The sequence below is a fragment of the Leucopleurus acutus genome (genome assembly GCF_964270905.1).
Source record: "Leucopleurus acutus genome assembly, chromosome: 12".
NCBI classification, from domain to species: Eukaryota; Metazoa; Chordata; class Mammalia; order Artiodactyla; family Delphinidae; genus Leucopleurus; species Leucopleurus acutus.
Window position 1 is genome coordinate 88,845,048 of NC_139154.1, and position 27,939 is coordinate 88,872,986.

A 27,939-nucleotide genomic window follows, 5' to 3' on the forward strand; every position below is an offset into this window, starting at 1 on the left:
GGGAGCCGAGACACTGTGGGGCGGGGAGCGTGAGGTGGGGCAGCAGATGTGGCGAGCGAGTGGGCCTGACTGATGTCCTGTTTGGGAGTCAGGGGCTTAGCGGGGGGGTGGGGGTGGGGCAGCCCTCCTACCCTCCAGCAGGGATGATCTAGAGGGTCCTGCCTGGCGAGGAAGAGCACAGACGCCCCCTCCCACCCCACTCCATCCTGTGTGACCCTTGCGTGTGCACTCACTGACCCTGGGGCTTCGTACGGCCAGGGGCAGCCACATAAAGGGCTTTTAGGGAGCCCGGAGAGGGAGCCCAGCCTTCGGATGGGGGTGGTCAGAGTTCTTCGCCTCTAAATGGGGTTGAGCTTAAACCCAACCCCCCGACTGGAGGCTTAAGGCTGTGTTTCTGGGACTGCGTGTACCCCCAGCTCCTCTCCAGAGGCTTCCCAAAGCAGAGGGTTCTGGGAGGGGTGTTGTGCGGCCGCCCTGGGTCGACACATCTGTACTGCTGGCTGCCGGCCTCCCCACAGCGTCTGCAGTGGCTTGTCAGGGGTCCATAAATTTCCTTCTTGAAGAACGTGTGCGCACAACAGAATGGATTCGCTTCAGCCAAAGGCAACTTAGTGCTTGCGCCTCTGCTCTAGGAGGGCGCCGGGGGGAGGGAGGGACCCACTGGGCCTCTGGGGACGTGCACTCAGGTGGGCAGAGGGGACTCACGACTGGAGGCTTGAGGATAGGTTCCAGACAGGCAGCCCCAGAATAAAGGGCTGGGGCGCTTCAGAGTGGCCAGTGTGGCTGCAGCAGGCTTCCTGGAAGAGATGGCTGGAGGAGGCACCCAGGGCACATGCCGCAGCCAGCAGGCAGGCTGAGGGTGTGAGACCCGTTGGGGGGGGCCTGTGCACACGTGTGTACGTGCTTGCCTGCACCCGGGCCTGGGCGAGCGCCGGGCTCCTGCTCGTCGGGTACATCCCGTCTGTCTGTCCGTCACAGCCAACCCCTGGGTAATGTCCAAGAGACGCCCTCCGCCACCCACCTGGACCACTACCTGTACCGCCTGCGCACCCGTCACCTGAGCCAGATCACTGAGGCGGCCCAGGCCCTGAAGCTCGACCACAGTGAACTCCCCACCGCCCTGGAGCAGGCTGAGGACTGGCTCCTGCGTCTCCGTGCCCTGGCAGATGAGGTAGCTGCCCCTGAGAGGCGCCTTCCTTCCTACCTGGAGTGTCAGAACTGGGAGGGATGTGGGGAATGTCTGGACCGTGATCCACACTGGCTCCATTGCTGGGTAACCTTGGGCAGGTGACTTAACCTCTCTGAGCCTCCGTGTCCCCATTCACAGAAGGAGGACAGAGGATGCAAGGGGATACTGGGTGTTGTAGGGCCCAGCAGAGCCTGGCATTTAGTAGGTGCTTGATAAATGCCCCCAAATGTGCTCGATAAATGTACTTAATAAATGCTGCCAAAGTACGTCAGAGACAGAGCTGGGACCAGAACCGGGGCTCCCGGCTCTAGGTTCAGCGCCAGGGGCTGCTCCCCCAGGGGCCCAACTCCTTCTGCCCACCAACCTGTCTACCCCTGGCCTCAAACCTGCCTCTCATGGGACCCTGCGTTTCCTGCCCGCCTGGATATCCCTGAGCCCCAGGCCTGAGGAGGCTGCACCTGCAGTAACTCTGCATCTGTACCCTGACCCCTCTGCCCCTATCCCGCTCTGCAGGGAAGCAGGCAGGCCACAGGCTTGTCCAGAATGAGGAGGAAGGTCTGCTCATATGTCACAGGTGGACACAGCTGCCACCCACCCTGGCCAGAGCCACCTGGGACCCCCGGGGAGAGGGATGGTGAGGAAGGATCTCCCCAGAAGGAGTGTGCAGAGAAAGGCAGGGCCTGCGAGCGGCTTCTGGAGGAGTGAATTGTTGAAGGGGAGAAGGGAGTCCAGGAGGTGGAAGGGGTGCTCAGGCGGGGAGGCAGCCTGAAATGTTAGTCCCTGAGAGGCAGCTTTGGCTCGTCCCCAAGCGGGGCCTTGGACGTGTGGCCGGTTACCTGGGGGCCACTGTGTTGCTCAGCCCCAGGACGACCCCTGGCAGTGGCTGGGGACCGTCCCTTTGGGAGGGTCACAGGCTGCCTCCCGTGTCTTGGCCCCGACCCTGGAACTCTCACGCAGATTGTGTTATGGCTGCGAGGGGTTAAGGTGAAGCGGGTGCTAGGGCCTGTGAGGGAGACCGGAGAGAGCCTTTCTCAAATTTGAGTGTGCATCCGAATCCCCCGAAGGCCTTGTTAAAACTGGATACAAGCCCTACCCGATCCCGCATGTCTGGGACGGGGCCTGAGAATCTGCATTTCCAGCGAGTTTCCAGGTGGTGCTGCGGCTGCCCTGGGGACCACACTTTGAGAACCCTTGGTATCGTGGTTCGAAACACACATTTGGAATCAGAAAACCCTAGTTCCTAACTTCTTTGAGCCTGAATTTCCTCACCTGTGCCTGCCTCTGGGCTTGCTGTAGGGATGAAGGGACACAGCCTAGGAGGTGCTGAGGGAGTGTGCCAGCCATCAGCTCTCAGCAGGAGCCTGGCTTCGAGACCCAGCCCTGCCCCACTGACCACACCGCTCAGCAGCCTTGGGAGAAGATGGACTTAGCCAACTGGCCGCCTCTCCTGAGTGTGGCAGCTGGGAGCAGTTCTCACGCCTAGAGGCTCGGAGGGGCTCAAGGGCCCTGCAGTCTGGGCTAGTCCCCATTTTCAGAGCCCAGTGTCAGCAGGCCCAGAAAAGGGCCAGACCCCCAGGGTCCCCGCTGTTAGAGGGAGGAGGAATCGTGTGTCCTCTGGGAAGGAGCACCCCTTCTGTGGATTCGCTTCTGCTCTCAGGGGTGAGGAAGGGGGTGGCACCTTAAGTGCAATGTCGTCTCTAGGGTCAAATCAGATCCTCCGATGTCTCCCCACCGGGAGCCTCTATCTACCCACCCAGTGGAGGGGATCTAAGAACTTGGGGCTCCAGGCAGGAGTGTCTCTTCCTAGAAAACGTGAACGCAGCTTAGTGAATTCCTGGCGGGCTCCTTGTGTGAGCCAGGGGCAGCCTGTCACCCTATCCCTGGGGGCTCAGAGCCACTGAAGACAGGGGTGCCCAGCCACCCTGGCTGGAGGTGGGAGCTGGGAGGAGAGGCCTGGGGAGAGGGGGCTGAGGGTGTGGGCTGGGCGGTACCATCTCCACCCTGACTGCCACCCTCTCTCCAGCCCCAGAACAGCCTGCCTGACATCGTCATCTGGATGCTGCAGGGTGACAAGCGGGTGGCGTACCAGCGGGTGCCCACCCACGAGGTTCTCTTCTCCCGACGGGGCACCAGCTACTGTGGCAAGAATTGTGGAAAGCTGCAGACGATGTTTCTGAAAGTGGGTTGTTTCTCCTTAAGTCATGGTCATACTTTGTCACCCCCAGGGTGGTCCGCACCCCTTCTGTTTCCCCTCCTGTTCTCTGTCAGACTCCAAGTTTTTAGACTCTGCTCTTGGAAGGGACCGAGGACTTGCGTGAAAAGACTTCCCTTCTCCCCTCTCCCCACAAAGTCCCTAGACCCCATGCACCTGGTCTGGAAAGGGAGCAGGTGAGAATTGGAACCAGGGGTGCTGGGAACGAAGGAGGGGCTGACTCCCGAGGCTGTGCTCCCCTCCAGCCAGCTCCCTGGTGGGGGGCCTCAGCCCTCAGCTCCCACCGCCAGCCTTTGGGAGCCCGGGCACAGACTTGCCTCCCCCCTCCCACCTCCCGAGGGTTTGGCTTCAGGTGGAGTCACACGTGGGTTCAGGTTCCTCCCTGGGGGAAGGCTGGTGTCTGGGCACCGGCTGTGCCTATGGCTCTGCTCCATCAGAGATCTGGGAGCAGGTAATCCTGTCCCTCCAGTCACCCCGCCCCACCTCTCCTGCCCTTTGTCCTCCTGCCATCTTCTCTCAGCCTTGGTGGGTGGGTAACAGGGAAGTGAGCAGGTGCCTGGAGACCCCCATCCTCCTCTCTGGGTTCATGTGGGGACACAGAGCCCAGGCTGCTTGGTTGGGACAGAATTCGGGGAAATCTGAGCTGTGGCTGTCGCGGCCCAGGAGAGCGTCCCGCGGGGAGGGCCGTCCCTCACCATGCATGGCTGACTCCAGATGGCTCCGCCGGCATCGTAAACTGCCTGGCCTTCAACCCTCTCTCCCCACGTGTCTCTTCCCATCCGCACCAGGACCTCCTTCCATCTCACCTCTTCCACGAAGTCGCTGTGGACTAACCTTAGCCTTGAACCTCTGAGTGGCTATTGGTCGACCCATTCGTACACTGATCAGTCATTCTTGCTGCCCCCTGAGGTGGGCAGAGGAGACAGGTTTCAAAGGCCCGGAGCGTGTGGACAGGTTGCAGGGCTGGCTGGAATCCTGTGTGGTCTTGGGCAGATTGTCTAACCTCTCTGAATGCTGTTTTCCCACCTATAAAACAAAGATCAGGCTGCCCTGATCACAATTTTGAGGATGGAATTAGGTAACACAGGTCAAGGGTCTGACTGGAACTAGGTGATCAATGAATATCAGTTATTTTCTCCTCTTCTCCCTTTTTCCTTCTGGGGAGAGGAGGCTCTACCAGCACCATGACTGGAGGCCAGCGCAGGGCCAGGGATGATCAGATATCTGCGTTTGGGTCATTGGTACTTCAGAGGAGAGCCGGCTTTGCCGAGAAAGAGGGCGGGGGTGTCAGGCAGCGGGCTGCCCCTCCCACCTCGGGGCATGTTCCTCGTGAGATCCTAACCTCCTAGCATCCTGCTTTCCTCCCTCCCAAGCCAGCTCCTTGCCTGGTAGGGCAGATGGGAAAGGAAGTCAAGGAGCGGCCACATCTGAATGGGGTTAACTAGGGAGGGCTGTCAGGCTGCAGTGGAGGTGGGGCTGCAGGAGTGGGCCCGGTGGTGGATGCCGGTGAACGGAATCGGTCTCTGACCTCTTGGCCCTGCAGCCTCGGGGAAATGCAAACTGAAAAATTTCCCTGATCCCAAGCAAGGAAAAAAAAAAAGATATAGGATTGTTTCTCGAAGTCTTCCCCACTGAGTTTATGAGCCCCGCCAGTAGCTCCTGAGCAAAGCTCTACAAAAATGTTGGCAGCAAGCGGAGACCAAGAAAACATTGGTGTTTCTTAACTTAAACCAAAGTTGGAAAAAATGAGCACCAGCAGAGAGGGAGAGGAGCCCTAAACTAGACATTTCTTTATTTGCTGTTGCTATTTTGGGTCCAGCAGGCTGGCCCTGTCTGGGGGAGGGCAGGGGAGAGACTGGGGGCGGAGGGAGAAGGGGGGGGTCAGGCATTCCTGCCATCTCCCTGGGGCTGGTGGTTTGGAGGGGAAAAGGCTGCTAACCACCCCAAGGGAGAGGACACTGAAGCGAGCAGCCATGGGGAGGTTTCTGGGGGGTGACACTTGGGGTCAGGGGCTTGACCGAGGATGAACCAAAGGCAGAGAGGCTGGATGAAGGGTGAGACTGTTAATGCCTTGCCACGACACCCCTTCCTGACCCTCTTAGCCGGCCTGGGCTCTCCCTCCGGGGATCCAGGCCTCCTCTACCAGTTAGAGGGCCCTTACCTCAGCCTCCCTTTCCTGCTCTGAACCCACCAAGACTTTCTCGTCTCATTCAGCTCCACGTCCCAGAGGAGACCCTCCTCTAAGCTCACACACATGAAGCCTGGGTAGTTAATGTATTACTTCCTCTAAGGAACCGTGTGTTATTCTAAAAGTGAGGCATTTCTGCTCTTCAGGCCGTATCTGACCCTTGATTTCAGTCAAAGGGTGAAGCAGTTGCGGAGAATACATTTTTTATGTTGGGTTGTTGTGGTTATTCCATTTTGGCAGAACTTCTGAAAGTTTCAGGATAAAAAGCAGTTGAAGACCAGTGAATAGTGGTTAACAGGCTGATAAGCACTTAAAAGGGTAGGGATATCAGATGATACACTAACATCCAGCCAACCCCCGCCCCCGCCCCCCAAAAAAACAAACTGAAAACGAGGGGAGAGGCTTTAACCTCCTCCCCTTTCAGACCTTTCTATCTCTCTTTTTTTTTTTTTTTAAATAATTAATTAATTTATGTTTGGCTGCCTTGAGTCTTCGTTGCTGCGCGCAGGCTTTCTTTAGTTGCTGTGAGCGGGGGCTACTCTTCATGGCGGTACGCGGGCTTCTCATTGCGGTGGCTTCTCTTGTTGCGGAGCACAGGCTGTAGGTGCACAGGCTTCAGTAATTGTGGCTCGTGGACTCTAGAGCGCAGGCTCGGTAGTTCTGGTGCGTGGGCTTAGTTGCTCCGCGGCATGTAGGATCTTCCTGGACCAGGGTTTGAACCCGTGTCCCCTGAATTGGCAGGCGGATTCTTAACCACTGTGCCACCAGGGAAGCCCAGACCTTTCTATCTCTTATAAAGACATGTTCTAGAACTGCACCATTAAATATGGTAGCCGTATATGGTTATTTAAATTTAAATTAATTAAATAAAACTAAAAAGTTAGTTTCTCAGTCACACCAGCTACATTTTAAGGGCTCAACTGCCACATGGGGTTAGTGCATTGGACTGTGCAGATATAAACCATTTCCACTGTAGCAGAAAGTTCCATTGGACAGTGCTATTCTAGAAGAGAACAGAAATGAGGATGTGGTGGGAGAGGGGAGAATGGGGGCTCCTGGTCTAGACATGGCTCGTCTCTGCAGAGAGCATCTAGATGGGGAGGATGCAGTCTTCTCCTTTGATGGGAAGGAATCTTGGCCGGTGGGGGCGTTTCTTAGTCAAACACCCCTCTTCCATGAAATCCTAATAAGTCCTTCAACAGAGCACATACCTGATGGGATGTCAGGCTGGTATGCTCAGGCCTGGAGGCTCCCCCAAGTTGAGACATACTGACCCTGAAGGGGACTGTGGGTTTCTCTCCTTCTCTGCTACCCAGTATCCAATGGAGGGGGTGCCCGGAGCCCGGATGCCAGTGCAGATTCGGGTCAGGCTCTGGTTCGGGCTCTCTGTGGATGAAAAGGAGTTCAACCAGTTTGCTGAGGGCAAGCTCTCCGTCTTTGCTGAAACCGTGAGTGCCTGACCGCCTGCCCACCCTACCCCCGGCCCCAAAGCTACCGCAGCCCCACTCACTTCTCTGTTGCTCACTCTCCAGTATGAGAACCAGACCAAGCTGGCTCTGGTCGGGAACTGGGGCACAACGGGCCTCACCTACCCCAAATTTTCTGACGTCACGGGCAAGATCAAGCTACCCAAGGAGAGCTTCCGCCCCTCAGCTGGCTGGGCCTGGGCTGGAGACTGGTTCGTGTGTCCAGAGAAGACGTGAGTCGTGGACAGGGAGGGCTTGGGGACCCCCTCTGCCCCAGCCATTTCTCTGAAAGGGCCTCGGCTCTATTCATCCCTCTGTCTATGGCCGCTGCCCCTACGCTGGTCATAGCGGCTTCCATTTGAACTCTCCCGGGACTGGGGGATCACGAGGCAGCATTCTTTTCTGCAAGGGCTCTAATGATTGGAAAGTCCTTTATGATTAAACCGAAGCTGGCCTCCAGTGGGCTTTGCGTCCACTGGTTACGGCCTTTTCCTCCAAGATACCACAGAAAGCCCGCTCCCTTCTCTGCGTGTTAATCCCTCCTTTAGTGCCCCTCAGAACAGCCTCGTTCATCCTTCTCCATCTCATCGCCATCTCCACCTCCTTCTCTCTCTCTTTTCCAGTTCGGTTGATATTCAACAACTGTTTGTTTGGTTTTTCTTTTTACTTTTTAAAAATTGAAGAGTAACATATATTGTAGTCATGTACTCAAATCTTAAGTATATAGCTCGATAACATTTTACATTTCTACAACTATCTATTGAGCTTCAACTACCCACTGGGTTTTCGACGTCTTCAATTGGCTTCCTTTTCTCTTTCTTTATCTTGGTGGTGACTTTCTCTTCTGTCTGCAAGTGTCTCCCTGGGTCTCCCCTTGACTCGCTGCCCCTCCTCTCTCTCCCCTCATCTCTCTTGTTGTTGGTTGGGGTGAGGCTGACACAGGAAGGTTGGCCCAGGCTCTGGGGTGCTCTGCTGGGGGTTGTGGACGGCCTGGGGGTCTCTCCGGCAGAGGCTCTGACCCACCCCCGCCCACAGCCTGCTTCATGACACCGACGCGGGCCACCTGAGCTTCGTGGAGGAAGTGTTTGAGAACCAGACCCGGCTCCCCGGAGGCCAGTGGATCTATATGAGCGACAACTACACGGATGTGGTGAGGGGGTGCTCTGGGGGCAGGTGGCCTCTGCTTTCCTGGAGGCCTGGACATTTGGGCCCAAGAGGGGCCTGTGACTGAAAGAAGAGGAATGTTCTCCCCTGCTCCCACGTCCCCAGCGTCAATGCCCTGGTCTCCAGAGGGACAGTGTGTGAGAGCTGGCAAGGGTAGGACACTGAGCCCGAGTCACACCTGGGGCTTTAGAATATATGTTGTCAGGTTGCATCTTCTCATCTTCCCTGATCACGTCTGTCTCTTCTCATGCTTGCCTGGCCTGTGTTACCCCAGAACGGGGAGAAGGTGCTTCCCAAGGATGACATCGAGTGCCCGCTGGGCTGGAAGTGGGAAGATGAAGAGTGGTCCACGGACCTCAATCGGGCCGTTGACGAACAAGGTGGGCAGCACGTGGAGCCCAGTGAGCACCCGGCAGACTCGTGAGGCATGCTGGAAGGGGGCACAGTTGAGTGCAGGCCCCTTGGGCCTGGGGTTCTGGCCTTCACTGGGCTACTTCATCTGGGGGACTTCCTGGGTGAGTCCTCACTGTAAATTACAAATTGGGAGTCAGTGGCCACTTGAAAGTCTGTGAATGTACCCCAAATGGAGAGATGGGGAATGGCCAGGCAGTGAGTGATGGGCACCTCTCCCCCAGGCTGGGAGTACAGCATCACCATCCCCCCGGACCGCAAGCCGAGGCACTGGGTCCCTGCTGAGAAGATGTACTACACACACCGTCGGCGGCGCTGGGTCCGCCTGCGCAGGAGGGACCTCAGCCAGATGGAGGCGCTGAAGAGGGTGAGCCCAGTCGGCGGGGGGAGGGTGGGGCATGGGTAGGGGTGAGGCCCTGGGGAGGGGAGGCCAGCTGGGCACAGGTGCACACCTCTGTGCAGGGGACATGTACAAGACACACGGGCTCACTCAAGATGCTCGCAGATCGTACCCAGCACTCACACAGATGCACGCGGACAGAAAACACCCAAATGCCCATGACCAAGCAAGGGGATGCACTCGGAATTCACGCACAGACCTGGAAGGTGCGAAGGCGTATCTAGAGTGTGTCTATGGCTAGGTGTCCGAGGGGCAGAGTCTGAGACAGGGACTCGGCTGCGTGCAGTTTACTGAGGCAGTACTCTCAGAAGTGCCAGGAGCAAGGATGTGGTCTCCGGCAAAGTCAGCTTTGGCTTGAGCTGTGGTTCGGGAAGGGGCTCAGCCTGGAGCACCACAGAATCCTCCTCACCAGGCAAGGGGGGTGGGCTTAGTACGGTCTTAGCCGTCAGTCACTGGCTGGGGGTTGCTGGGGACGTGCTGGAGGGAGCCTGTTCCCTCCAGCACGGCCAGTTCCCTGGAGAAGGGGGTTGCTGGTCAAGGGGCTTGGGTGGGCTTGGTCAGCATTTACCAGAGGGCATGTACACAGTGTGAGCACACATGCCCACGGCTGTGCCCAGATACTCTTGGGACACAGACAGGTGCAGCGTGAGCTTGTGTGGGCACACGAGTGCCTGTACCTGCTCCTGGGGTCACACAGATGCCCGTGTCGTGCACAGCCTCAGGGCCTGCCTCCCTGGAACCCTCTTGGCCTGCGTCCTTCCTTCCCAAGCGCACGTTGGAATTTTGGCTCGAGAACTAGGCCTCCCCCAGTCTGGGGATAGCCTTTGGCATGACCCGAGTCCCTTCCTCTCTCTCTGGTCACAGTGACTGTAGAGAGGAAGGTCACTGGGTCCCAGGAGAGGCAAGGCTTTTGGGCAGCAGGCTGTTCCTGGTGGCATGAACCAGACTCCACTCTCCCTGTGAGGGCACCCAGGGGACAGAGGCAAAGCCTTGCCAGGCGGTGTGCCTTGCCTGCTCCCTCACCACCAGCATCGTTCCCGGAGAGGGACGCAACTGGCCTCCGGGACTGGCACTGTCACCGAGCTCATGGCCTGGGCCTGACCTGAGGATCATCTCAGGTCACGAGGTGGATGGGAAGGGGCTTCCGGGGCTCCCCAAGGCTGGGAAAGGACCCCTTGAGAAGAAGTGCGGGGGTCTCTCCACACTGACGTAGGCCTAGCCTCATGGAGAAACGGCCTGGGGCTGGGAAATGGGCTCTTCATTTTGCCTCTGAATTGCAGACCCATTTTCACTTTTATAAGTTGGGATATGAAGAAGAAAAAGGAAATGACAAGAAAACCTTGGATTCGTGAAATCCACCCAGAACCCAAATAAGCAAACAAGCCGAAAGCCCAGTGTTTTCATCACTGCTCAGCCTACCTTCCTTTCCTGGCTCCTTGGACCTCCCCAGAGCCTAGGGAGCCTCTTCTCCTGATTTCCTGACCCGGGGCTCTTGTCAGAGCCCCCTCCTCCGGGCGGCCCTCCCAGGTTTTCCCACCTGGAGGGTGATGGTGTGTGGTGTGTGTGGGGGAATCGTGGAGGGCAGGGAGGGCACAGCTGGAGCCCAAGCCAGGACTCCCCGCCACCCTGCCAAGTGGCCTCTGAGTCTGCCCTGTTCTCCCATGCAGCACAGGCAGGCGGAGGCGGAAGGCGAGGGCTGGGAGTACGCCTCGCTCTTTGGCTGGAAGTTCCACCTGGAGTACCGCAAGACAGACGCCTTTCGCCGCCGCCGCTGGCGCCGCCGCATGGAGCCACTGGAGAAGACGGGGCCTGCAGCTGTGTTTGCCCTCGAGGGGGCTCTGGTACGTGACAGCGGTCATCTTGGGTTGGTGGGGTGCGGCGTGGTCTCCCAGGGCTGTTCAGGGCTGACGCAGGAGAGGTGCAGAGGACCCCAGGACGGGACTTTGGCTTCAGTCCTCTGACGTTGCGTGTGGGGAAAGTGGACACCAGTCTGGGTGTCCTCCTAGAAGAAAATAGCTCATTTCTTGGCACCAGAAGACCCACGGCTTTTTTGGTAATTGAGAAGGGACCAGGGGAGAGGGCCCCAGCCTTTTGATGGTCTGACCTGTGACGGGGGCCAAGGGACCTGGCTCTTCCTGAAGAGGCTGGCTGGCCTGGGGTTGGGTCTGGGAGGCTTTGGCCTGGTCCAAGGGAGTAGCCTGAGAGGTCTAGTGACCCTGGATGTCCTTGGTTGGACACGAGTCCTCCTGAGAGGAGGCTATCTTGTGCGCATCCTCGGGAATTTTGGGGAGAGATGTGCCTCAGAGACCAAACCCCAGGCTGGCTGTGCTGCCTCAGAGAGTACTTCCCAGAGCCAGTGGCATGGGTGTCAGGTCAAGGTTATCCAGGGTCAGGATGATGTGTTCCGCAAAAGAGATGAGCAGACCCTTCCTGGACAGTCTGAGTGGGGACATTCAGGGCCAGGTGATAGCCTGTCCCCCACTCTGTTGGTTTGGAGACTCCATCCAAGCATTGGGCGTGAGATGCCTAGGAGGAGACACCTTCTCTGAAATCCAGGTAGGACTGTCTGTCCCCTGAGGGGGCTTTGGGCTGTGACACAGGGGAGCAGGTCCCACCAGCTTCACCTGCTGATGGAATCTGAGTGTGTCCATGTGAGCCAGCTGTGTGTGTGTGCGCGCGTGCGTGCGTGCGTGTGTGCGCACGCGTCCGTATGAGCATTTCGTCTGGGTGCGGAGCAGTGTGTCTTAGCCCTCAGCCAGGGAGTACAGTGGGGCAGGCCCCTGACCCAATGGGATGGCTACAGAGAAGGGAGTTGAGGCTGGCAGTGGCTCTGAGGGGTAGTGGGCAGAGCCTGGAGGTTCCATCACTCCCAGGGGTGCCAGTGTGGGAGAGGAAACCCTCCGGGGCCCAGATGATGTCAGAGGCTCTGGAGGGAGCCCCTCCTGGGTCTTGGGGGCCAAGTGGTCAGGAGGCTGGAAGGAGACGGCAGAGCTCTGGGCTCTCTGGGGCCCTGAGCTGGTGCTCAGGTGGGAGTTGGAACTGCCACCCAGGCTGGAGCAGCTGCAGCGGGGAGTCTCCTCGTCCTGTCAGAAGGGGCCTAGCTTGGGCACAGGGCAGTGCCTGGGGAAGGTTGTGTGGTTCCCGCTGAGGAGTGGGGAATAAAGACCTCAGCAGGCCTCAGAGGCAGGGCCAGGTCTGAGGGTGCTTGCCCTCTAAGGAGCCAGGACTGGTTTTCATCCGACGGAAATGCAACCAAAGTGGGCTGAAGAGAGAAAAAGAGCTTAAGAGCTCAGATTGCTGGGAATCTGATTCACCGAGGTGAATCAGGCATTAGGCCTGGCAGGAACTAGGGGCTCACACAGTGTCCCCGACTCGCTCCTCTGTCTTGGCCCCGTTCTCACACTGGCTCTTTCCATGTCGTTGGCAAAGTTGGTACCTGTGACAGAGGCTGACGCCACCTTTACAGCTAGCACAGCCCGGCGGGCATCCTCTGTTTCCTCACAGCTGGAGACCCCAGAGCGGAGAGTGCACTTTCTCAGTAGTGCCAGTACTGCCTCGTGTGCGATTGACTGGCTCTGCTTGGCCCTGTGCCCACACCAGCCCCTGAGCCTGAGGGCGAGGAACGGAATGTTCTGAATGACCGTCCTGGGTCACGCCCCTTTTCTGTGGTTGACAGCCCCACAGGCTGGGGAGAAGAGCATCTGAAAAGGATAAAACCCCAAACGGTGGTGGACTCAGAGCTATAGATGACGACCACAGGACTCTTCTCTCTTTGTTTTCTTTTTTTCGCGGTACGCGGGCCTCTCACTGTTGTGGCCTCTCCCGTTGCGGAGCACAGGCGCCAGATGCGCAGGCCCAGCGGCCATGGCTCACAGGCCCAGCCGCTCTGCAGCATGTGGGATCTTCCCGGACCGGGGCACGAACCCGTGTCCCCTGCATCGGCAGGCGGACCCTCAGCCACTGCGCCACCAGGGAAGCCCAGGACTCTTCTCTTGAATGAGCAGTAGGAGCAAGTGTGGGTTGCTGAGTGGAGGAGGAGTGCTCTGGTCAGAGCTGGGTTTTAGGGCCATTAATCAAGTAGCCGTGGAGGATGGCTGGGGCCGGAGAGCCTCCCATCAGGAGACCATCAGGAGGCTTGGTTAGAGATCTGGGAAGATGTGACCATCTGGGGTGGGGGCCAGGGGACCGAAGTGGAGGGAGGTGGAGTAGCAGGGCTTGGGGAGGGAAGGGTCCAGTGGGCATCAGATGCTCTGCTGGGTGGACGGTAGGGCCGCTGCCATCGCCAGGCCACGGGGCGGGGTGGGCCTGGGGCTGCGATGAGTTCACGGTTGGCACTGGCAAGTGTGACACACATGGTGAAGTGCTGTATGAGGAAGATGGACCTGGAGGCTGCCTGCCAGGCGGCCCAGGGCAGGGAGGCTGGGGGCGTGGGAGCTGAGCATCAGCTGTGAGGCGAGGGGGCTGAGAGGAGAGAGGGCGCAAGGCCAGAGGTGCCCAGAGACCTGTGGATGGAGGCGTGGATGGCTCTGGGGCTGGTGAGGATCTAGGGGAAGAAGACGAGCAAGGCTGGCGGACCACTGCCAAGCTTTCATGGCTCAGTGACTGGGAGAATGAAGAGGGCCATTTCCCAGAACACAGAAACCAGGCCGTTTATTCTTTACGTGGGAGAAAAATGTCACGGGGAACATTGAAATCAAACGTCAAGTGGGAAAGTGAATGATTGTGACGCAGTTGGGACTCGCCTGTGAAATGTGGAAGAAACCGAAGTAGTGAAGCCCAGAGTCCTGAGGGAACTTTGCTGACATAGGGAGCCAGAGGCAGACAGTGGTTAGAACGGCTGGATCCGCAGACCTGGAGTTGGACACAGTCTTTAGGTGTGACCAGCACTTGGACAGGACCACAGGCCCATTGGACAGAAACTGTCTGGACCACTCTACTTGAGCAAATGAGCCCCCATCAGCACGCGTGCTCACACACACACACACACACACACACATGCACACACACGCATGCACACACACACTCTCCCCTTCCATGGTCACCTTTACATGCTTCCTGCCAGGACCGAGGATGGCCTGGGTTCCCATCCCTAAGTCTGCTGTCCTTCATCCAGGGATGTGCTGGTGCTCCAGCAAGGCACTGGGGCTGGAGTCCACCCTGCATCATCGGGGCAGATGGTTGGGTTTTCTGGGTGCCAGGACCAATCTATTGTTCTGGGTACTGGCCTTTGCCCACTGGTCACTGATGCCTGCCGATTCACTTGGCGGGAGCGTGGTGGGGTGGGTGAGGCTTCTGAATGGCGCTGGTTTGGTTTGAATTCTGCTTCCTCTGCTTCAGCTGTGGATAGGTCACTTGTCCCTTTAGTGACTCTGTTACTTATGAATGTCACTACATGTATGGGTCCTCGTAAGGATTAAGGACATAACCCAAGTACAGAGGTGCTTCTCGGTTTTAATGGACATAAGACCCATCTGAGGATCTTGTTAAGACGTATGCTCTTGATCTGCTGTCTGGGTGGGGCCCGAGAGTCTCATTTCTAACAGCCCATGCTGCTGGTCCGAGGACCATCTTTGAGTAACAAGGATGTCGGGTGCACAGTGCATCCCGAAGATGAGGGAGGCAGTCACATCGACCACTACCGGGTGCCTCTCTGAGGGAGGCAGGGTGTGTATTCCTGACTGGAGGTGTGTCACCAGGGCCCTAGAGAGCGAGGCAGGGGCAGGTGACATGTTCTCCCTGCTCCTTGTGGGGAGAAAGTGATCTTTTCTTCCAAGGATCCTCCACCTGATAGTGGAGGCCTGGCTCATGGGAAACCCCTGTCTGATTAGGAAGAGGGATATTCACGTGTGAATGCAAATAAACCCAACAGAAGCTGCATCTCCGAAGTGCTGGAGGGCAGACTAAGGCTCATTCCAGAGTGACAGAGCCTAATGAGGGTGGCTTCTTGGAGGAGGACCTGGGGAGGCAGAGCTTGGAGGAGTCCAGGACTGTGGGTGGTAGCCAGGTGGGCTTTCTGGTAATCTGACAGTTCTGTATGTCTGGGCGCAAGGGCCAGGCCTGTGGCGCCCCCTTGCCTCCTACTGCCCGTCCCCTGGCCCATGCGTCCACCAGCAAGCTGGGCCTCACTTGCCAGCTCCCCTCCTGAAGACGTCTCACTGCAAGGCAGGCCCAGTCTGCTCATTAGCACGGGCAGCCTTTCCCTGAAACCTTCTGCCGGGGCCAAGCCTGGCTCCCTCTGCGGAGCGGGAGGCCCTGGCTCTGTCTGCTAATCGTCTGCTGTCTCCATCCCGAGCATTATTTTATTTTCGTATTATTCTTTTTCCAGCTAATATCCTGGCATTCCCAAAGACACCGGGTTTCATAATCTTCCTGGCGTTCCCAGGGAGCTGGGAAGTGGAGCACAAAGCTGCTATTATAGCGTGTTCCATCCAGCCTCCCTCTCCTGCCCCACACCCCTCGCTGCCGCCGCCACCGCCACCGCCGGCGTCCACCCAGTCACCCCCTCCTGACGCCACCAGACTCTCTGAGAACGCTGGTGACGGCTGCCGGGGATGAGCTCACAGAATCCATCCTGTGGCCCTTGCCCTGGGCCTGCCCTCCATGCGCGAGGATTTTTCCAGAGCCCTGTCTTTGCGCTTGGCCCGGAGTGTCTGGAAGGGTTTTCTGAGATGCCTGAGCCTGGGCAGGGAGAAGAGGAGATGGAGACCCGGCCGCATGTGCTCCTAGTCTTGGAGATTTTTAGAGCTGGAAGGAACTTTCATGTTCGAAAGCGCTCTCCACCTGGCTTTGGTGCTACTTGAAATTGGATGCAGAGTTGTGGGTGTGGATGTGTGATCTGTGTGTGCACGTGTGTCTGACGTGTGAGCACATGTGTGATGTGTGTATGGATGTATATGGCGTGTGCACATGTGTGATATGCGTGTGTGTGCATGTGTGTGTCTGTGGTGGGTAAATTCTGATGTAAAGTCCATGGTTTTCTCCAATTCTCAAGAAAATCTAGGATCCAAAGAGGGTAAGAATTACAAAAATCTGTTTTACCTTGTGCCGAAGACCAGGCTGAGAGCTGTACGTGCATTGTCTCATTTCATCCTCACAGGGACCCCGGAAGGCTGGATTCTATGATTATACCCATTTTACAGTTGGGGAGACTGAGGTTCCAGAACTGCACTGTCTAATATGAAAGCCACTAGCCAGGTGTGGCTATTTAAATTTACATTTAAAGTGATTAAAATAAGAAAATTCCATTCCCCAGTCACACCGGCCACATTCGAAGAGCTCGACAGCCACGCCTGGCTAGTGGCTACCATATTGGACAGTGCAGAATAGTCCCATCACGACAGAAAGTTCTCTTGGACAGTGCTGCTCTAGAACAACTCTGAGCCCCTAATGTAGCCCCAGAAGAAACTGAGGCCTGAGAAGGAGTTTGCCCAGAGGCACGGCATGAGTCAGTTCTAGAACCGAGGCCAGAAGAGCGGGCTCTTCTGCTCTCTCTCCCCAGATTCATCTCCCCACTTGCTATGAGGGCATAAAGTCCTTCCCCCATAGAAGGCCCTCGAGTGGGGTCCCAGGGAGCATCGTGGGCGCTGGCTGGAGCCCTCAGCTGGATGCATCCCCCTCCTCGTCTTGTAGCCAGGCAGCTTGGCCTCCCTGGAGCAGCTGGGCAGCTAGAGAGGAGTTGGCACCACTGCCCCCAGCCAGGAAGCCTCCAATCGGTTGGCAGGGGCCTGAGTCCTGACCTGAAGTGCCAAGGACCCACAGAGACAGGCACCCCCAGCCCCTGTCAGGGGGCAGGGAAGGGCAGCTGGGAGTCGGAAGTGCTGGGAAGGGGGTCAGGGAGAAGCCGGGGCCAGAGAGGAGGAATTTGGGAATTTGAACTGGCTGAAAAGGAGGTCAGATGTGGATGGGGAGGGGAGAGGCCGTCTCTGGACCTGGATGAAATCCTGCTGTGTGCGGGGGCACCTAGGCATGCTTCCTAGAGTGGCTGCTTTGAGCAAGGGCAGCACCTGGGCGGTGAAAGGGCTTTGCCTTATTAAGTAATCAAGACCCCTGGCTGAGTCTGTGGGCCATTGGAAGGCGGCTCTGTGTCTCTTGAATGTCCTGATCAAGCACCTGTTCCACACCTGGCCTTGTGCTACGGGGCAGGTTGAGGGCCACCGGAGTAGAGGAGTAAATCCTCTAACTATGTGGACTCTGGGTCTATCTCACTCAAGATTTGGACGCCGAAGCCTGCGTGTGTCCACTGAAACTTGTGTGTCTGCATACCTGAGACACAATGCCAGCACACAGGTAAGCATGGACTGTGTGTGTTACTGCTGGGTGGGTGTGACGGCTGCACCCCCTGTGTGTCATTATACACGCATGAGGGTGTGTCCACAGTGGCTAGGGTGACCTTATAATTTATTGTCTGGTCTGGACACTATTAAAAATCATGTTGGAAAATAGGCATAAGCTAGGCAAACGAGGACATACAGTCGTCCTGATGACGGAGGCACTCTGGCATGGCCTAAAACCTGCCTGAGCGTCCTCTGCAGACTTCAGAGACCTGGAAAGCCTAGAGGGACACACAGGCACATGCAAACACAGACACTTGTGCCAGCCCACACGTGGCATTGTGGATTCTCCAGGTTTCCTAATTCCACTCCCAGGCTCCCCAGGGGCTGGCCGGTAGCTCTGCAAGGAGTTTCGCAGCTGCTCTCAAGCCCCGGCTCCAGCTGTAAATTAAATGGGGTTGCACACTCGCCTGCTATTTCACTTAAGGTTGCAATCAGCCCTGATTAGGAAGGGAGGGCTGTGTGTTCCCAAGTTTTACAGGGTTCTCCTCTGGCCTGGCCTGTGGGCCTGTGTGGGGTTTCCCTGGAAGCGGAGGCCAGAGCAGTCAGGGCAGTGACATGGGTGTGGGCTCCCCAGGGCCCTGACTTGGCACTTAGTCCTGTCCTGCCTCAGATCCCTGCTCAGGTGCTGAGTTCTGATGGGGAAGCAGGAGCTGGGAAGAGCCCTGCGGGGGTCCTGGGAGATCCCGGGCTCTACCAGCGAATTTCCCATGCACCCTGAAGGAAAACATGAATCTCTGGGTCCCAGTTTTCTCACTTATCAGATGGAGGTGATAGCAACACAGCAAAAATAACCCCCTCCCCTTACAGAGCAGGGGTTGGCAAACGATGGCCCACTGGCCAAGTCTGGCCCTCTGCCTTTTTGTGTAAACAGGGCTGTATCAGCACAGCCACGCTCATCCATGTGCACATTGTCTATGGCTGCTGTCTGCTGCTACGGCGGCTGAGCAGTTGCAACAGCGCCTATATGGCCGGCAAAGGTGAAAGTATTTACTCTCAGGCCCTTTATGGATAAAGTTTGTCAGCTGTTCTAGAGCATATGCTGTGTGTCAGGCAGTGCCCTCTGCCCTGTTCATGTATTATCTCATTTAGGCCTCCCAATAATCCTGAGGTAGATTTTATTAGCGCTCCCATTTTACAGAGGAACAAACTGAGGCACAGAGAAAACAAGTAATAATTATTTTAGTGGTATTTCCTTGGTTGAATATTGTGAAAAATCTTATGGATAACGGCTGGGTTGTACAGGTTTATAGCACTCTTCTCTCCATTGTCATTTGTTATTTGGGTATCCCAGCAGAGCTGATGGTGAAGAAGAGATCCTGGCAGGTCACCCGAGGCCTGCCTGTGCTGGTCGACGTTTAACAACTGGCTCTCCGGAAAAAAATCCAGCTCTTCTTGTAGCATTTGCTCAAATGGTCTAGATATCCCTGCCATGGCCAATTGCAAGGTCTCAATGTGAGATCACAGAATGTGGGGATAGGAGGAGACGAGCAGTAGCACACCATTATATAGTGTTTATACAGTACTTCCACCTCACAGATACTCTAGATGTAGATCACCTTGGGAGCAAGATAACAGTAAAAGGTAGTGGAAGAATTTGGAAGTGATGCTTTTGAATATTTATCACCTTTGTTTTAGAAATAATTTCTGAAGTTACAAATTTATCGGATTTAATTTTTACAAGTGACTGTGTTTAACGAATGGCTTGCAAATGGCTGGAAATTTAATGATCTCTCATGAGCCCTGAGAGCCAGCTCCAGCACCTGCTGCTCTCTGGGGTCCTCTGATCTTGTGTACATAAAGAAGGAGATGGGGGCTCCCCGTAGTGGTGCCTTTCCTGTCAGCTCTGTCACCTGTGCTCCTTGGATCCATCAGACACAGGCCTTGCGTCCTTCCTGTGAGGTGAGGAGGGTAGCTGGCCCCTGAAACCCATACGCTGGACTCCGCTGGGGCAGGGCGTGCCCTGGGGGCCCCTGGGGCTACCTCCGAGGCTCCATTTTTTCCTGACCGCCGTGAGTGTGGCTTCTGTGTTTCTGTCCCCCTCTTACTCAGCCCTGGGGAGCCCCGCTGCTCAGCCTGTGTCTTTTTGCTGCATCCTCCTCTGCTCTGGCCCCTTCTCTCTCCTCCGTGCCTCTGCTTTATAGATCCTGAACCAGACCTCTGGGCCCCGTGTGGGAGTGCCAGAGGGAGGAGGCATGCGTGTGACAGCCTGTGTGCAGAAAGAATCTGAGAAACGCCAGGGGTCTGCTGCTCGGTCTTGGATCCACTTTAGGTGGGTCGAGGCGTCCCCTTCACGGACTCCTTGTTTTCCCAGAACCTGCCCACCTTCTCCCTGTGTGGCGGCCAGGGTCCCGGGATGTCAGCCCTCAGCAGAAAAGGTGGGCTTGGCCACTGGCTCAGGGGACCCCTGGGGAACCCTGGCATCTGGGAAGGAGAGTTCCTCACCCTCCTGAGCTCGGGCATCTCCAGGGAGCCGTGGCTGCCAGCGGGGCAACAGTGGGTTGGAGGCCCCCCCAGTCCCCTTGGGCGAGCAGTAGGGTCCCTCCCACAGTTAGCCACAAGACCAAGTGCGTGGCCACAGACTGCGTGGCTGCCAGCCCCAGCCTGGGAGTCACATCGGCATGAGCTATGGAGGTAGGAATGTGACTGTGGGAAACTCAATGCCCTGAGCCTGGCCTGGGGCTGGGGAAGAGTGTGAGTGCAGAGTGGGGGTGAAGGGTGGGTGGGTGGAAACCAGACCGTTAGCTACCCCTGCAGCCTGGTTCTGCTCAGGGCTCCAAGTGAGAGCAGAAGGAAGCCAGCCCCGCTGCTCCCGGCCTCGCCCTGCCCCAGCCTTGCCCCTCTAGCCAAGCCTTCCCTAAGCTCTGGGGGGGGGGGGGGGGGGCAGGCCTCCAGCGTGTCACTGCTGCCCCTGTTCCAGCACCCCTCTTATTCCCCTCCTCCGGGAAACCTTCCTGAATGGGACCTTCCGAGGGCCCACCCTGTTCCATTCCACCCCACAAATGGCCCCATCCTGGGGTGTAAGTGAGCCCACATCACTCTCTCTTTCTCTGGTGGCATCTGACCCTGAGCCCCATGAGGGTGGGAGGTTGCTGTCTGATGCACACTTTCCTGTCCCTTTCCCTGGGACCTTAGGCCTGAGTGCTGTGCACATGCCTTAGGGCGGGATGCTGGTGATTCATTTCATGCGATAAATCTTCACCGAATGCCTACTAAGTGCCAGACACTGGGGTCAGGTGCAGGGGATAAAGGAACGTGCATGCCTTACCTATACACATGGAAAGATGGATGCAGGAGAGATGCTAGGAGAGGCGGGGTAGGGGCTGCTGATAAAGGCAGGGCAGTCAAGGAAGTGTCCAAGCCTCAGTGATGACTGAGTTGAGGGAAGAGCTCGAGTTAGCTTGTCTGGAGGGCATTCCAGGTGGCGAGGACAGCCAGTGCAAAGGTCCTGTGGCAGAGGGATGGTGATGAATTCCAAACTTGAAGCCAGAGGGCAGGGATGAAGGCGGGGGAAGGTATTGTTCAGCATGAAACTGGTGAGATGAAAGAGTGAAACTGGCACCACTGAATGCTGATTACGTGCAGGGACCTGTCGAGGGCTGTGGGTACGTTTCATTTAATTTCCACCTGTGGTTCTCAGCTGGGGACAATTTCTATCCCCCACCCCATCCCACAAGGGACATTTGACAATGTCTGGAGATATTTTTGGTGGTCACAGCAGAGGGAGGGGGCAGCTATGGACATCTAATGGGTAGAGGCCAGGGATACTGCTAAACAATGCACAGGGCAGCTCCCACAGCAGAGTTATGTAGCCCCATATGTCAGTAGTGCCAAGGCTGAACCCCCCTGCATTTGCCTCAGCAGCCCATCGGGGTGAGTGTTACCACGATGGCCGCTTTACGGTGAGGAATCTGAGTTTCAGGCTTCCCTGAGGCGCCCCCAGCTACCCTCGTCCGACCCACACTGTGAGCTCCAGGCACCTGCCCCCCACCCCCTTCCTGGTGCCTGACATGGAGCCCGATTCCCCGGGGACCGGCAGCCTGATGTTCTCTGTGTCGGAGCTTCAGGGTCTGTGAAATGAATGAGTCGCTCTGATCGTCTGCTCTGTGCACGTGCTGTGCAATGTCAGGGAGTCGCAGGCCGCTCTTCTTCCGTGCAGTCGTTAAGTGGCTTGGCCTTTGTGTGCCATAGTTTGCCCGTCTGGAGAACAAAGGCAGTAACAGTCCCCGTTGGAAGGCGGTAAGGTGTCGGCAGGATTCTGCTGTGAGGATAGATGCTAAGGGCAGCATCTCTGCTGCGTCTCCACTGACCCCCTCTTCTCCCCTCTGCCAACGTCATTGCTGTCTCAGGGGGTGCTTCCCTCAAGTCAGGCTCGGCCCAGGAAGTTCCTTTAGCCCCAGACAGTTCCCTCCAGAAAATGGGTGATTATGTGACAGGAGAGGCACCTACAGAGACTAGGGCTCAACTTGGATTATTTTCCTTGATCAGTAAATATTTGCCGAAGCCTTCTCTGTGCCAGGCATCGTAGCGGGTTCTGGGGACACAGCAGTGCCCCCATGGAGCCAGAGAGACAGTGAACAAAAACGTTAATATAGCAAATGTGTGGGGTAATACGTGCTATGAGGAACAGTAAAGCTGAATAAGAGAGTAGACAGGGCTATTATGTGGGGTTGGGGTGTGTGGGGTGGGATATGTGACGGTGTGGATGTGAACATGATTTTTGACCTTTGGTCAGGGAAGGCCTCTCTGGGGAGGTGACATTTTATGTCTCCACAAGCAGCAATACCTATTTTCCAACTCGAATATGGGAAAGGCCTGGCACAAAGTAGGTGTTCAATAAACACAAGTGGCATGTCAGAGGGACGGGCTGACGGGAGGGAGATGCTTCCCAGAAGCTCCCAAATCATCTTTTCATGAGACTTCATTGTTTGCTTTGGGAGAAATTCCCAAACGTGAGCCATGTATGTCCACGTGTGAAAGCCAAAAATATGCTTCAGAGTGGAAAAAGCGTGACATTGGATTAGCTGTGTTAATGCACAGGCTGATCCCCTGACCTGGCGATGGGCTGGTCTTTGTCATCAGCTCTCCCCAGAAAGGTGTGTGCTCATTCATTCATTCACTCATTCCCTAATTATTAATGGGGCACCCGCTGTGTGTGAGGGGTTCTGCTGGATGCTGGGTGCATGGGGGGAACCTCGCAAAGCTCTCTGTGGGAGGGGCAGACAGTGAACAGGTATTTACAATGGAGGGTGATATATGCAGTAAGGGGGGAAATCCGGGGCTCTGTGGGAGCACACGGGAGTGTACCTAACTCATCCTTGCAGGGTGACCCTGAAGGTGAGACTGGATGTCTGAGGAAAAAGCCAGGGAAAGAGCAGGGCAGAGAGAACTACGTGCAGGAGGCCTGAGGGCGAGAAAGGGGACCCTGGGGGTTCAGCTGGTTTGAGTGTGGAAGCAGCAGGCTGTGGTGTTTGGGGGTGAGCATCCTGACTGCTGGAGACTCAACGCAGGGGCTGCCACCAGGCTGGGAGAGGGGCCGGCCTCCGCTCTGCTCCTAAGGTCTGAAGGGGATTCGTGGAGAGCCCACGTCCCCCCTGGGAAGGTCAGTGGGCCAGAGGATGTAAAGGCACTGGCCTGCTGTGTGGGTGGAATTCTGCCCAGCCTGGGAACCTGGCTGACCGCAGGGCTGAGGCTCCTCTGGCGGGACTGAACTTACTGGGGACTCTAGGTGCGTGTGTCGTCCTGGTTCTCCTAGCTTTTTCCCAGCAACCCCTGTTTGTCTCCTTGAGCAGGGAGGGAAGGGGAGGCGGAGGCAAGGCCACGCAAGGGAGGCAGATGGGAGTGGGGGCGGACAGAGGCCCTGTGGACCAGGGGGAGCGGCTGTGGGCCTCTCCTCTGGAGACAGGGCAGGTGGAAGAGCCTCGGCAGCCCCTCAGGGCCATTCCGAGGGAGCGCTGGTTCTGCCTCTGAAGGGTGTCATTCTCGGTGCCAGGACTGAGCCGGACCTGAGGTACCTGGCCCCGGCCTTGTGGAAATCCCAGGGAGGGGGACACCTTTTTTTTTATCACAGGCAGGCGGCCCTGCCTTTGGACAGAGACCCAGAAAGTGCTGCCCGCTGCTGACGGGACACGGCTGGGGGGCCACCTGGAGCAGGTGCGCGCTGAGTGGGGATGTGCCCTGGAGGCAGCCTGCAAGTGTGGAGGTCCCTGCAGGCACCTGGTGGGAGAGAGAAATCACGGGGCCCATGGGAGCTGGAGGCGGCTTCCCTCCCCGCACTCACCTCAGTGCCCTACTTGCTGGCGTGGGGCATATGTGTGGCCAGGGTGAGGTGGAGGGGCTACAGAGCCTGCCCTCCCCCCGACCAAGGCGCACTGAGCTGCCTGCGCTAAGCCTCGTGGCACCTGGGGGCTGGCCGAACCCTGGTTCCAGCATCCTGACCTGCTTTCCTTGGCGTCCCTGTACCTCACGCCTGGGGTGGCCTGCTGGGCCCCCAGCTCCGGCTCTACGTGCGGCCTCGTAGACCCTGCGGCCAGAGCTACTAGCTGCTGGGCTTGGTGTGGGTGGCGGCAGGGCCAGAGCTGTGAGGCTGGGCCCAGCACCTCTCCTGGCGGGAACCCAGGATGCCCGGGACCCACGCCTGCCGGGAGGGAAGATCGCAGATGCTGTGGCCTTTGGGTTCTCACCTGTCTGTAGTATGGCATCCCTCCCTGTTGTCCTGCTCTCCTGTGTGTGTGTATGTGTGTGTGTGTGTGCGTGCATGTGTGTATGCGCGTGTGTGCGCGTGTGTGCATGCGTGTGTGCGTGTGTGTGTGTGTGTGGAGAGAGGTTGATTGCTTGATTGACTGATTTTAATTTCTGCCCAGGACTGTGACTTTGCACTGAAATGTCTACTTTTCCAGCTCCTGGAACAATTTTGAACAAATATGGGGTATATGAATACCACCCCTGAGCACAATTAGTAACTTCATGGTTTATGACTTCCCCAGGTGGTGTGCTAACACAACATGTGATTTATCTTCCTAAGAATCCCAGCAACTCTCTGAGATAGATACTGGAGAATTATCCCAAATTTATAGAGACTTGTGCAGAGAGGTTAAGCAACCTGCCCAAAGTCACACAGCTAGTAAATGGTAGCTGGAGCCCAAGGAATCTGATTCTAGAGCTTGTGTTGAAATTGTGGCCAAAGGAAAGGCGCGGGGTGGGGGGGGGGGCGTCACCGTATCTTCCTGTCAGAAAGTGGGGTGTCCTGTGCTAGGAGCCAGAGCCCACCCAGTTGTAGCCGGACCTCAGTGGGTCCCCTGGGAGAGCAGATGAACATGTCTTTCCCCCGTATATGTTTTATGGGCTCTTTTGTGGGATGGAGCAGAGGATGACTGCCTACCTTTAGGTTGCATTTCCTTGTTGACCCCGAGTGCCCAGGGCAGGCCTTCCCTGGGTGTCCTAAGATGAGCTGATCTGGGGGAGGACCAGCATTCTTCGCAGGGAACGGTAGGAGCTTGCATTGGGAGCAGGTGCGTGTCTGGGCCAGCTTTGGGGAGCGTGGCCTGCCCGATTGGATTTGGGGGAAGTAAGCCCTGGTGTTGGAGGAGGTCACTGGGGTCTGACCAGGACCCTTCAGGTGGCGAGAGCCATGGAGGGCTTCAGGCCGGGAGCTGGGTGCTGAGTGTGGGTAATGCGGCTGGTTCTGGTCCTGGGTGCGGGCGGATCGGAAGCCAGCGGGCGGGCACCCAGGGAAGCTTCTTGGACCGGAGGTCTGGGGCCAGGCCCCGAGGGTGGAGAGGAGGAGCACCTAGGTGGCCGTGCATCTAGGGGGGTGGGGCCACGATGTAGCTGCAGGGCCTGGGGAGAGGTCGAGACTCCTGGGAAATGGCTGCCGCCAGGTGGGGGGCGTGGTGGCCTTGGGAAGTGGCTGCTCTGGGTGGGCCTGGGCGGGGTGAAAATGCCACGGGAGGGGAGGCCGGGGTTTTCTTTCAAGGGTGTGCGTGCTTGTGTGTTGGGAAGAGGGACTGGCGAGGGACTGGGGCAGGTGACAGTGTGGGGAGGGGGGAAGGGCTTGCAGAGGAAGCGGGCAGTCTCTCTGTTGGGCTTCTGCCGTGGGAGGCTGGTGGAGCTCATATCACAGAAGGCCAGGTCTGGAAGGACGGGCTGCCATGTGACTGGCACATTTTCAATTTTTGTGGGGGCCTTGAGATCCCCGCTGGGGCTCATCCCTGATGAGCGGCTGCGGTGTGGCAGAGGTGGTGGTGGAGGGAAGCAGTGCACCAAGGAGGTGGGCATCTGGTCCAAGGAGGCTGTTTATGGCCCAGTGGTTAGAGCCCAGCGCTAACAAGGGCAAGGTTTACACACAGCTTCTGAGGCCGAGTGCAGACCCACCCTGCCTCGACTCCTGTCCCCTGTCCTCAGACTGAGGCCTCCTCTGACAGTCAGCGCAGCGGGAGCTGATGAGAGACAGTGGAGGATGCAGTGCAGCTGCTCCCCAGAGCTGGGGGCCCAGCTAAGTGCCTGTGTGTCCCTGGCACCAGCACCGTGTCCAGACATGTCTTGGGTGGGACAGAGATGCTAGACAGGGCCCTCCAGACTCGGGCTCCCCTAAACTCATCAGCCCGGGCAGATCCCCACTGGATTCCCTCTCAGAGAGCCCCTTCGAATCCTTCCTTCTAGCAAACTCTAACCTCTTAGGCTGGAACAGCTCAAAATCCCATTCTGGCTTGTCTGGTCTCCACTAGAGAGGGAGAATTTCCCTGTGGGCTTAACACTGGGGTCCGGGGAGGCGCAGCCCTGGAGTGAAATCAGAGCTTTGGGCAGGTGAGGGGCCTCGTCTAAAGGACTCTGGGGACCTGACTCTCCGAACCAGTCTCCCTGCCACCCCCAGGCTCTGGGGTCAGAGTCTGCGGTGACCAGCTCTCCATCTCCAGGGCGGCGTGGTGGACGACAGGAGTGAAGATTCCAAGTCTGTCTCCACCTTGAGCTTTGGCGTGAACAGACCCACGATTTCCTGCATCTTTGACTGTAAGTGACGTTTGGAGGTGTCTACCGGGGTGACACGGATGAGTGTGTAGCCTGACGTTCCTGTTTGTGTGGGTCACATGGTCAGGTGTGTACGTGGGGGCTGAGGAGGACTGAGTCTGGGTGTTTTGTTAGTGGGTCAGTGTCTCTTGGTTTGTGTGTGTGTGTGAACTCTAAGCCTGAAATCCAGCATTCAAGGCGCTGTGCATTCTCACTGCCCCCATCATCTGTGACCCCTCCACTCCTTCCCCCTCCTCTGCCACCTCCCCAGCTGTCCAGACCCAAGGACACATCACTTGGGGGTCCACCTTTGGGCTGTGGTCTGCTCTCCTGATCTTGAGAGCAGCTAACTCCAGCATAGGCTACACGTGTCGTTTCTACCATCCAGCCCCTCTGTGCGCTGCCCCCTCTAGGGACACCCTCTGTCCTCCCCTCGAGCCCCAGATCTTGGTCACCCCCAGCCCCTCAGCTGGCATCTGTTTCTTCCTCGGTGCAGACGGGAACCGCTACCATCTACGCTGCTACATGTACCAGGCCCGGGATCTGCCTGCGATGGACAAGGACTCCTTTTCTGGTAGGTGGGAGGAGGGAGGAGAGCCAGGGACCAGGGCCTGAGGGCTGGGAACAGAGTCATCGGGCCTTCAGACCACAGGGAACATGGCCCAGGCTTCTCCTATGGTGGGTCGGGGGTGCTGTGTTTGTTGGGTTTGTGGAGGTGAGGGCTGCAGTCAGGTCACCGTGTCCTCCTGGTTGTCAGGTGGCCTGCTTGACCCGTCTGCAGGTTTTGGTTTGACTGACCATCCCCTCCTCCTGAAAGCCCCTCTGGCCTTGGCCCCTGGGACACCCCTCTCTCCTGGTCTCCTGCAGCTTCCTGCTGCCCTACCTGCTCCTACTGAGCTACTGCCCTCTAAGCCTGATGCTTCCGAGAGCTCTGTGTGTGTTCTCTTCTCTGGGCACTGGGGTCCCCCAGGCAGCCCAGTAGCCACTCCTGTTGGGGAAGCTTCCAGGTCTTTAGTTCCTTTATGTCCAGCCACATTTTCTATGTCTCCCCTAGAAGCCTCAGAGGCACCTCAGTTCATCTTGTCTAAGCTGAACTCCTTGGGACCCCTCCCCCAGGTCCAGGCCCCCCTTTACATCCCACCTTGGTCTTAGGATCACGTCAATGCGCTTCTACTACCCATCAGGTTGGTTAACGGTCAGGTGCCCAGTTCTGTTGATTCTGGCTCCTGAATCTGTCTCGGAGTATGTTCCCTCCTATTCTGCATCGTGGCTGCCGTCTCACACTGGCCTTGCTCCTTTTACCTTAATGCTTCAGTCATCTCCTGGCCTCCCTGTGACCTTCCACACAACCCCAGACACAGCTGGTCATGTCACTCCCCTGATTTCAGACATAGACACTAACAGGTAAATCCCCAACTCTTTAGCCTGGCAGACAGCTCCTTCGTGATCTGACCCCTTTGGATCTCACCAGTTTCATCTTTCCCTAATTCCCCTCTATCTGCTAGCTCTGGCTGCACCAACTTTCGTCAACGTTTGTCTAGTTCTTCCACATTTCTGGCCTTTGTGCTCAGTG

At 57.3% G+C, this 27,939-nt stretch overlaps 1 protein-coding gene across 9 annotated transcripts in view; it reads left to right on the plus strand.

Annotated features, from left to right (window-relative positions):
• DYSF (dysferlin) overlaps positions 1-27,939 on the plus strand; it is a gene marked incomplete at its 5' end in the record, with an annotated part of 221,707 nt that overhangs the window by 101,783 nt on the left and 91,985 nt on the right. For all 9 annotated transcript variants that reach the window (XM_082852028.1, XM_082852027.1, XM_082852030.1 and 6 more), the window contains 10 exons: positions 979-1,171; positions 3,213-3,368; positions 6,906-7,037; positions 7,122-7,288; positions 8,091-8,205; positions 8,494-8,599; positions 8,855-8,997; positions 10,698-10,871; positions 26,276-26,369; positions 26,863-26,940. In XM_082852028.1, coding sequence (XP_082708154.1) covers positions 979-1,171; positions 3,213-3,368; positions 6,906-7,037; positions 7,122-7,288; positions 8,091-8,205; positions 8,494-8,599; positions 8,855-8,997; positions 10,698-10,871; positions 26,276-26,369; positions 26,863-26,940 — 1,358 coding nt within the window. The remainder of the gene's footprint in view (positions 1-978; positions 1,172-3,212; positions 3,369-6,905; positions 7,038-7,121; positions 7,289-8,090; positions 8,206-8,493; positions 8,600-8,854; positions 8,998-10,697; positions 10,872-26,275; positions 26,370-26,862; positions 26,941-27,939) is intronic.